Raw genomic sequence first — 11,452 nt, forward strand, 5'->3', positions numbered from 1 at the left:
GGACACACGAGGCGATAATTTTAGACGATTGCCGCCGCCGCATACACACGCTCATCAGCAATTTCCTCCTATTCATTAGACATAAATTTTTGACGATTTTCGGGCATCGGGCCAACCGTCATGCGCACTGCAGTCATCATGCTAAGGTCTAAAACGGTAGATTGTGGACAATCGGTGGTAGGGAGTTATGTAACTTATGTATTTATTTTTTTAATTTCTAGCCGGAATATTAAAATCATGCCAGATGAAATAGTGTAATGTCTAAAAAAGCAGGCGCAAGTAATTAACTGCTGTACTTACAGGTCTGTACCTGTTGGATGTCCATTGTACCTCGTCGTTTTTTAGGTAACTGTAATGGAAATATTAAATTTGAATTCAATTTCATACGAAAAACAATTGTGAGTGGATACGTTTTATCGTTAGCCAATATTAATACAACGATTGAACGATGTATTAAGAATGTAATACTAATGATTCATTAAATTAATTCATATCCAAAGCCGTCAACATTTTAACACTAATGTATTTTTAATATTTTCGAATTGGTATGAAAATAATTTATTTGGAATCTTGTGTTACATTTCCAAGATTTTTCTTAATGCTTTTAAACATCTAAATTAGTTAAATTTAGTTCAAATATTTTGAAAAATATATTGAGTAAAGAAAATTACTCATGTTGGACTACAATAAAATAATGAAATCGTTATTTTACGCGTGAAAATCCAATTAGAGCCAATTTTATCGTTGTATGATTGACACTAATTATTGACTATTTTTTTATGTCAAAAACCAAAAAGCGACAGGAACATGGAAAATAAATAAGTATATGTATGTACGATATGTACCAATATTTAATATTCAAAAAGTGGGTGTTGAAGAATTTGGCGAATGAACCAAATTGGAAATCTTTGAGTGTAGAGTCAAAAAATATATAGTTTATACATGGAAATGTTACAAAAAATATCTGTAAATCTTGTTTTCACTCATAACGTACCTAATTTTTTTTTACATTATTAATAAACACATCATATTAATTAATACAATATTAATGATTAATAATATTTTTTATTATTACTATTACCCAATAATACTACTCTCTACATATTATCATGACATTGATGTATTATATATATGTATATGCACACACACATATAAATAACATAAATATAAAGTTTTTAAATTTAGTCTTCTGAAGTCGGTTCGTCCGAATATGTAGTGTGCCTGACTGGTTTAGTCGAATGATGGCATTTAAGGACAAATTTCAGTTCCAACTTGAATGCGTCCCATGGCGATAACTGCAAAAGGATTATTTAATAAACGATAGTAAATTATATTATATACTTTAAAACTAAATGATATCATTTGTGGGGAGGGGACAAGACAAGCCTTGCTCACAATCCTTATCTGATTGTAGGCGATCCCGATGTTAAAGTTTTTGGCGTAAAATATGTCAATCTTTTTAATTTTGAAAAATTCTACACACGAATTTTGTTTACTGGACATTATTTTTGTCGTTATGATGATAGTTAATATTTTTAAATACCAAATTTTTAATATCAATCAAACTACCAAATGGCACAATAATAATTATATTTAAACTATCACCAATACATAATAATGTTTATAATAAAAGCTTTATATTTAACTAAATGTATACATTGTATTTGTACACTTCGTTATTAAAGCAAAAAAAAAAAAAATGTTAATTAGTGCCTAGGACAATACAAATAAAATGACAATAGTGTTGAGATAAAAATTTAACTGAAATTTATCTTGTGAGTTTCGAGTAGTTTTTTTCAATCATAGGGCCGGTCAAAATTTTTACTTTCTTTTCTGCCTTATCAAAAATTAAACTATGTCACGACAGTTTTCGAATAAATATAACTATGCTTATGGGTTTATTAGCAAAATAAAGTTAACAATAATAGTTATAAACTAATAATAATTAATAATAGATGCACATGATGAGTATCTATTAAAATATTAATTCATGATCTCAAAAACTACAATTAATATTCTATGTAATCAAATTCTACTAAAATATTATTACGAAATAAAAATCAAATATTTTCAATTTTAAATGATAAATAAAAGAAATATTGCAGGTAATTAGTTTTTTTTCTCTGATAAGTAATACATGAAAATGAGAACAACAAACATTAATTATGTTATGATTTATAATTTGTAGAATATTGAAAAGGAATTAGTATATGAAAACGTTTAACTATTATAAAAAATAATCTAAAATATTACCTTTTCTGTGACTGCCACTTTTCGAATGTTCCATAAAAATTCCAATAGAGAGAATAGAAATCCTAACATACACCCCAAAATAAGAATTACAAACATCCCTCCCACTTCATTTACGTCTAGCTCTGCAGAATCTTTTTTAGGGACCTGAAACATTACCAATTTACATTAACATTTTTTAATATCATTAATTAACCTAATAAAAAGTATTACTGGACACATTTTTTCTTCAGATACCGACCACCATTTGTCTTTCAGTTCCATTAGCTTCCCAGATTCCGAAAGTTTTAATAACGCCATGCTTACGGCCGTTCTGTGTGGAGCATCTGAAAAAGTAAATTGAATAATCATAGATAAATGATTTTTTACATAATTAAATCAAAAAGTATATAGGTTTAATATAAACGAAAAATCTATAATTATATATAAAGTGTAATGGTCACATTTAAGTAGTAACATTTAAACAATTAAAATGTAGTGAATTAATAATTAAAGAAATAGATAATTAGTTCTATATGGTTATTTATTTAATCAAAACAATTGTTTCTAACCTACTGCAGCTTAAAATGCATTAGAAAGTTACTTACTAAAAGGCATAGCGATTCCATATGCTTTGTTATCCAACCAGGATCCTACTTCTGTCAAATCACAATTTCTCTGGACTTCGTACTCAATTGTACTGGATTCCATAAAAAAAGCGTAAGCTTCTCTTTCTTTTTTCACTCGGTCTACACCCTGTTTATTGTCAAACATCATCACGGTATCGCCGTATGTTTCCATTACGCTAAACATTTTCTGATAAAGGTTCACGTCAGAATTCTATATCAAATAAAATCTAAAGAATAGTAACTGGTAAATATACAATAAATCTGATATAACCTCAAAAAAACTGGCAGTTGATTGCCCTCTAACACATCCATATTTGATGGTTGACTGTTTGTCTAAATCCTCAACTCTTTTGATCGCAGACTCCTTTCGACTTGATGTTAAAAATGCGGTCCAATTAGCAGTGTACGATTGCGTTACGATTAATGCAAAAAACCACCACATTGACGCACACACTCTTGTTGAAAAAGCTCTAGAACATTATAATTACAAATTTAATTATAAATTATGTATGATTATCCGTGATTATCAGTGAAAAAACTAAAAAGTGCTCGAATACAAAAAATTATGATGTAGCTAAATTGCCTATCTAAAACGCCGTATCATTGAAATTTGTCTATAATTGTATTAATGAGTTTATGATTCTGAAGTACAGGAAATTAGGTTGTAACCATAATGATGGTTTGAGCTAGAACAAAAAAGGAAAAAGCCATTCGAGTTTTATTATATTATTCACGAAAACATAATAAACCTTTTGGATAGTTCAGTAACCTAGAATTTTTTGTTCGGAGAAGAGAGGGAGAGGTTTAATCGATAAATTTATTTCCAATAGCTTTTATTTTTACTTACATACATTTAAATATTAAAGTACATTTTAATTGTTATTTGTTACCTATAGATTGTTAAAATATAGTGGGTACTACCTATATAATATGACGCAAGTGAAGAGACCAGTAATCTACCACTGATGTGTATTGTTTAAGTGTAAAACAACCAATATAGTTATAAATATAACTTATTATAATAATTTGATAATTTGTTTGCAAGATTAAAACCACTGAAATTTTATGTCTAATATATGACTACGTTACGATTTAAATATTTAAATATTAATTACCTCGGCAATACTTCACTCCCCTGGCATAATATAGATCCCAAAGAAAACCATAAACAATTTATTAAAGACAATGAGTTCTCGAGTTCTTCGGGTTCCGTTGAACACGGATGAGGATTTTGCCACTCGTTAGGAGTAATCCTAAAGAAAAATTATAATGATTATTATAGTTTAGGCACAAAATTTCACAAAAGTTTTTTTTATATTTTTGTTCATACAAACCTAGCTAATATATAAAGAATAATTGATAGACCCAAATATGCAGTTGCAGTATATATCCACACGTGAAACGATAAGGGTTGGGTGAAAGAGAATAAATTTGTTTCTGGTTCTTTTGGTTTACTGAACAAGATGCTGATTCCTATTATTTCAAGTTCATTATTTTATTTAATAATCATAATTATTGGTAGCAACTTGAAAATTAAAATATTTAATACAGTTTGCAATGATTTAGTAGTTAAGCAAGCATTATTGCATATAATTTGTATACGATAAATGTACAATAATATAATGATTGATAAAGTTTTACCTAAATTCATAAAAGGAGTAGTAAAATCAACTGCTGTTCTCCTGTCGTGAGTGATGGTCAGATCGCAAACGGCTAGATCAGCTCTCTAGAAACAAAAATCATTACTTAAAATACTACTCGAATTTACAAATATCTAAATTATATTTAACATACAAATATTTAAGATAGACATTGAATATTCTTTTGGTAAATGTATTATGTAGTAATAAAATATATTTTACAATTATATTACGTTATATTTGAATTAGTTTTATTTTTTATTTTTTAAATAAGTTATTCCTATGCTTTAGTTATATTATTTGTTACGTATTAACAAAGTAACTAGAATAATTAGACTACGTATTGACTAATGATATTTTTTCATTAAAAATATTGTATTTACAAAACACAATTCACAATATTATTACATTCATAAAAAATAAAATAAAATAACTGATTGGACACTAAAGTTTTAAGTATTTTATTAGGCGCCATTAAAAATAATATCAATATTTTAAATAAATTACTAAATACATTTATTGAAAATCCTACTTAAATACTATGGGTGTATTTTATAATTATGACGTTATGAGGCATATGTTTGTAAATAAAATAATAGGATTTGATATTTATGAATAATAACAGTTACCAGAATAGAAAGAATAGGCCAAATATTTTACAAGTAACAAAATTAAGATGTACATTACACTATAATAGTTACCAGTTCATGAACCTCTCCGATAAGTCCATCCCATTTACCAGTCTTTTTGTCTTTTTTGCCATTACCATCGTTCCGTAATTTAAACTCGTACGTGATATTGATCTCCTCTGAAATCATATGTATCAAGTCTACAACGTATCCCTCGTATTTGTCGTTGCCGACTCGATTTTTATGATCTTCTTTCAACATCATGTATGGCTCCGTCTATATAAATACAATGTTATAGATTAAGTATTTCATTTCCGAATATAACCGTCAGTGTACCCGTAACTAACAATTTTTGAAGCAACAATGAAAGTCTTGTTCATGTTTGCGTTCACTAGATCGTCCAGCATCTGATTCCTAGTTCTCGTGTACGACATTTCGTTTTGCGGATCCCAAACACCGATCTTTTTGAATCCTGAATTTGTCAACTCAACCATTTCTAATGTGAAATAATTTCTATACCCAGAATTTTGGTCGAATCGTAATTTGCCTGTGAGACCATCAATTTCTACCTAAACACCGAATTTTATCTAATCGTCGCAATTGCTATATTTAATAATATACATACATTATAATAGGTATACAATATATTATACATCATTATAATGATAAAATATTAGTAACAAATTCAATCTCATAAACCATTTATTTATGGTTTCTTTTCATATTAACAATTAACTTTGATTAATATTAATCAACCTCTTGGCACCAATAATACCATTTATTTAAATGTTTTAATATTGAAACTTTAAGATGGCTTGATTAAAGCGACTGAATGTGCCGATCCTACACAATAATATATGCCGTGCATATATTATTAATCCCTACGCCATCGCCACTTTGATATGAAAAAATATTTATAGGACACTCCATAGCTCATAATATACTAATATTAATTTTAAATTATTATTTTCTTTTAATTTTAAAAATTATATATAAAATTGAAAAAAAAAATTGGAAGTCACTCTGTAGAATAATACCAAAAGTTATAAGTGTATCTACTTCGTCATTGAGTGATCCCTATAACGTATGTATACAATTTGAATTCATCAATAATAAATTATCATTGCACACAAAGTTGGTTCTGAACGGAGACAGTGTTTACTGTGTCAGGTTATTTTTATTTAGTATTTATATAAAAATAAGTAATTCATTTTTCTATTAATAGAAAGTTGGGATAAACTATTTATTTTTTTAAATCACATATTTATTTATATCATTATTTATTAGTTACCTATTATTTATAATAACATCATACATCATAATATACAATTATTGTTAATACCGTGTATCCTAAGGCCTTATTCAGACATTTTTTTTAGGGGATATAAGATAACACGTAGGTATATATATTGTAATTTTAGTTAATTCTGAATTTAGGTTTTGATGTTTAAAAATATGATAAAAAGGAATTATACAGAGTGATTTTCAAGGCTTACTTAACCCTTTTTTCTTTAACAATGTTGTTATTCAAAATTTGATTTTTAAAGTTTTGAAATATATGTAAAAGATCATATTATTTTCAAATTCATGAGATTTTTATATTGATTAACTAATTAGTGCCCTGTAGACATAAACAGATACAATCTTTAGTTTTTAAATTAGGACCCTCCCTCTTAATTCCACTGTAATTATTTAGAAAGTAATTTTTCTGAAAACTTGAAATTCGTACGAGTAGTTTGTTGAACAAGTTATTTAACTACTAAAGAAAATAGGTCTATGATAATAGGTGTGTAAAAATGTTTAGTGATTATTTATAAATTAATTATAAAATTATTATCTATAATTATTATTATCAAACATTTGGAGAAATGGCCTAACCGAACAAAAATGTACCATGTATAAATAAAAAAAAAAAATAACAGAATATTTTTTATGTCTATAAATAGTGCAAAAGAGTCAACAAATGTCAGCTAGGTACAGTTATTTATTGTTTTTTTTTTTTATTGTTTCGATAAGCATATGGGAAATATATTACTTATAATCCCCTAAAGTACCAATTAGATCCAATTTTTTACACGAAACCACCATATAAGTTAATTATTGAAACGTTTTTATTGCTTCAAAATCATAGTAAAACACAAGTTACAGTAATACATTCATCACACCGCTTAGAATTTAAAATTATTTTTCCCTGATTTTATATTATTCAGACACGCAATTATTATGTTATCTAACTTATGACTTACGACTCTCATAAAGTTGATTAAACTAAATCCACTAGACCATCCAGTACTCGATCTATTTGCACAACTGTTCGGTTCGGCTTTAACCGCTTTAGTGCCACCAATACCGCGCAACGCTTTAGCATACACATTGACCGCATCAAACATTAATAACGCGTTAACCTGGTTATGTTTAGAAGCACAATGAGATAAAAAACAAATTATTTTCATTTGTTAAATAATAATATTATATATTTATTACTGTAATAGTGTCTGCTCGAAACACTTCCATATTCAAATTCATTCTCTGTTGTACGAATTCAAGATCTGCCATGATACTAGTCACTGTTGGACTTGATGGATCTATTAGTTTCACTGCAGTGATATTGGTACGTTTAAATTGTAAGTGACCATAGTTTATGGTGTGTGCATCCTAAAGACGATATACAAATAACGTATCATAATTCATAAACATAAAATACACATTAAAAAAAATATATTTATATTTATCAAAAAGTGATGAAGGTACCTATAAAAAATAAAAAAAGTAATATATATCCCAAAATTATGTCAAATTTATTTTAAACATAATAAATTCATAAAATAATTGTATAGTATTTTATACATAACCAACTAATAGGTATATGAACCAAGACTAAGCAGCTAATATTGTGTAGGTACTAATGTATACAGTAAAATAAATATAAAACTTCATTACGTTATGCAAACAAAATAAATCTAAAATTGTTAAATTTGTATTATTTAAAACGTGTATTTTAAAACCAATCTACACAGTTATTAAGTAAAAAATTTAGTAAATATTAAGTACTTGTAAAAAAATTACAAATTAATTTTTAAAATAAATTAAATATTAATACTATCATTAACTATTATAAATTGTTTATAGGTATGAAAAATTATTGTTTTAAACTAATAGTTACAGTGTTGAGACGTTATAACTGAGAGGTATATAATAAAATAATGTTTAATAAGCATTTAAATGCAATAACATCAATGGTTTTTTTTTCAACTAACCAGAGAAGTAATAATAAAACTGTGGTAATCGTCCAATAGGCCTACGTCTTCAGCTTGCTCCAATATAGTTAATATGATATCTGTATCACAATCCAGGACAATATGACTCTCCAGAGATTTTTTGACCTCTTTGAGCATAGGTCTGAAAAATTGTTTTGTCCGACAAAATTTAAACGCAAAATGATACGTAAATTAATTTTTCTAATTGCCTACCGGAAATCGTTATTTTCTGGTAACTTTATAATAGTAACGGCCGATAAATCAGTATCCGATAATTTGGTCTGTCCAGAATAATCTTGGATTAAGTGCTGTAATCTTAACAGTCCTTCGTCTCGCTGGTATAGCAAAGTAAAGGATGTCCAATCCATGTCACGGACGATGGCCGTATACCCGCGACTGAGCACCGCCGGATCCGGATAAACATTAATGTAATAGTTCGGTTGTTGTCTTGGGTTCATCTTCCAATGTGTTTCGATGTGGGGGATTTCCATAGAATCGCATATCGATTGGACTATAACCGATGACTCGTAGCCTGCTGGACCGAAAATAGCTCCGACGCCGGACTCAAGAGATTCGCATACTGTGTAGTGATGATGATAATGTGACGTATTATGATAGCAATAACATAAAATAATCGACGGTACTTAAGTTATATCTACAAAGATCTCTATAGGCTACACAAGTAAATAGTAATACTTACATTGATAAAAATCTGAACAAATTATAATTCTTTTTCTGGACACAAATGGTCCACGCTAACCTTACCCAACACATCCAGGGTGATTTTTAAGGCATGCTCGCCTTATTTGTATGCTTAAATTATGCATATATTCAAATTGTTATTTCTAAAATTTACAAGCACACTTGAAGACCATACTTTTAAATACTTAAGATTTATTGTACCACTTAAGGATGATTTTCTGAAAATACAAACATCTGTTTTCAAATAACTCCCCCCCCCCTATTTTCATTTTTAATTATTCAGCAGACATTTTTTTCTTTTTGAGAATTTTTATATATTAAAATCAAAATTCTAACGAATAGTTTTTAAGTTATTTAATTTTGTGTACTAAGGATAATATATCTGTAGTAATGGATTGAGTATAGGAGCTTATGTGATTTGAAAATGTTAGTAATTAATATTGATCTATCAATATAAATAATTTTGAAAGTCATCCAAGCATAAATATTGCATCTAATATTAAATATATAGTTGATATTTTATTAAAACCATTTTTTAGGATTATTATTACAAAACACTATACGGATTTTTCTCCCCTATTAACAGAACACTAGTCTCCTGTAATAACTTACAAAATAAATTTGATATTCTTCATTCCTCTCAAAAAGCGATACAAAATAATATATTTTCTTTCTAATAATTTTTTTCTATTTTAATATGTTGAATATAACTAATAAAACCAGAGTGTAAATATATTTAATTAATATTTTGTATTTAATGCTATGATGTTTTATGTGATATGTTTTTTTTTTTTTTTGTTCATACTAATTTAAGTATCTAATTTATTCTGTACTGATGGCTTTCGGGCGCGTATTTCAAATAAATAAATAAATAAATAATTCTTTTTTTTATTAATATTTTTAATAACTCAGAAATTTCTCATCAAAATTAAAATTTAAATACCTACATTAAAATTATAAGTAAAAAAAGAAGTTCTCATTTGAAAAAAATGGTATAAAAAATATCAGGAGTTTTAAATTATGGTCTTTGCGTATGTATACTAATTTTAAAAATCAGAATTTAAATAATTGCACTATTAAAGGGAAACATATGGGAGCGAGCATGCTTAAAAAATCATCTTGTATATAATATATGACGTGCAAGATTCTACCTTATTATGCGTCATATTAAATTGTATAATAATCATTGCAGTCGCAATAGTCACTTACCTATTTTGCTAGTTCGATAACCGTCGTTGATGTCGACGATTTCTACCCGGCCTTCGAGTTTGACATCGTCCGAAAGTGTCGGGTCCAAGTTGACTTTATGTATGGCCAGTTCAAAGGCCATTTGTTCTACCGAATCTTCGGATGGAAACAGACCCACTGGAGCACACACAATAATAACGATGACACCGTCACGTTTTTTAAATACAACATTATGGGTAACGATACAATATTATACTATAATATAATACATATAATTTTGTACATTAGAATATAATAGTAGATATTACTTTAATACGAGTGCAAAAAAAAAAATAATAATAATACAACAAAATATTAATATATTATTATAAGTATATTCAATCGATCACTGACCGATGGTGATGCGTCCCACATCTTCCGCTGCACAGACCGCGAAGCCGGACAACAGGAACAGGATCACTACAGTAGCTGCGGATTGCATGTCGCGCGCGGAATTAATGAACAGCTATAATAGCAGCTACTCACACATGCGACATGCTGTAGATATATAATAATATTATACGGGATTATTAATTCCGTACATTATTTTATACGTTTTCACGAGACACTTGCTAAACCGCTGAAAATCTATATTTAGATTGCGCACGCAAATTGTAATGGGCTGCCAGCCAGTGTCTATCCCGATTCGAAACAACCGCAATGACCTATCTACGATTATTGAGGAGGAAATCTGCAGCCACACGTATTTATTGCACGCTACGGCGTTAGGTATATAATATATATTATTATTATTTCCCACCACCTATCATGTGTGTAGACACGATAATCTTTGGCAGCCGGGTTAAAGGTTACACGCGTCTGGAAAATAATAATAAACGTGGTGACGGTGGCGGTTAATTTAGCACGCAAGCACGACCTTTATATTGTTGTCTTTGGAAGTCGGGCCAAACAAAAATTATAATGACCATCGCATCGGCAAGGGAATGAGTATTTTTTTTTTCTAACTGTCGTCGAATACCTATAACGCGAGTCGTTGTTTACATAACTGTCGGTCCTCGGAGGTATACCAAAATAACGATCCAATTTTAAATGTGGCATTTACCAATTCCGGCAGCACACTAATATTCGATGACTATAATATTTTTTAATTTTATGTACACGCAGACATTTCGCATGAA

At 28.4% G+C, this 11,452-nt stretch overlaps 1 protein-coding gene across 3 annotated transcripts; it reads right to left on the bottom strand.

Annotated features, from left to right (window-relative positions):
• Positions 1–1,045: 1,045 nt before the first annotated feature.
• Positions 1,046–10,940, bottom strand: LOC107165600 (glutamate receptor ionotropic, kainate 2-like). Of its 3 annotated transcripts, none has more exons than XR_016190669.1 (16): positions 10,668–10,940; positions 10,296–10,451; positions 8,598–8,964; positions 8,385–8,526; positions 7,612–7,782; positions 7,374–7,532; positions 5,475–5,696; positions 5,200–5,403; positions 4,500–4,584; positions 4,193–4,331; positions 3,974–4,111; positions 3,130–3,328; positions 2,838–3,069; positions 2,492–2,576; positions 2,254–2,397; positions 1,046–1,295 (listed from the first exon to the last, which is right to left on the bottom strand). XR_016190669.1 is itself a non-coding variant. In XM_015513923.2 (16 exons), the coding sequence occupies exons 1-16, from the start codon at positions 10,753–10,755 to the stop codon at positions 1,182–1,184; spliced, it is 2,649 nt and encodes an 882-aa protein (XP_015369409.2). In that variant the 5' UTR covers positions 10,756–10,938; the 3' UTR covers positions 1,046–1,181. The 3 variants fall into 3 exon arrangements, 2 of the variants coding, with proteins under 2 accessions (XP_015369409.2, XP_015369408.2); XM_015513923.2 differs by having other exon boundaries at positions 2,464–2,576; positions 2,838–3,045; positions 10,668–10,938; XM_015513922.2 differs by having other exon boundaries at positions 2,464–2,576; positions 10,668–10,934.
• Between the last annotated feature and the right edge of the window lie 512 nt (positions 10,941–11,452).

This window comes from Diuraphis noxia, unplaced genomic scaffold (assembly GCF_037042655.1).
Source record: "Diuraphis noxia isolate RWA-SAM2 unplaced genomic scaffold, SU_Dnox_SAM2 contig0003, whole genome shotgun sequence".
Taxonomy (NCBI): Eukaryota; Metazoa; Arthropoda; class Insecta; order Hemiptera; family Aphididae; genus Diuraphis; species Diuraphis noxia.

Coding starts and splice junctions, on each gene's coding strand:
- LOC107165600 (XM_015513922.2), bottom strand. CDS start 10,755: ATGCAATCCGCAGCTACTGTAGTGATCCTGTTCCTGTTGTCCGGCTTC. Junction 2,577..2,837: donor TGGAATCGCTATGCCTTTTA/GTAAGTAACTTT, acceptor TTACTTTTTCAG/ATGCTCCACACAGAACGGCC. Junction 1,296..2,253: donor AAGTGGCAGTCACAGAAAAG/GTAATATTTTAG, acceptor ATCCTTTTGCAG/TTATCGCCATGGGACGCATT.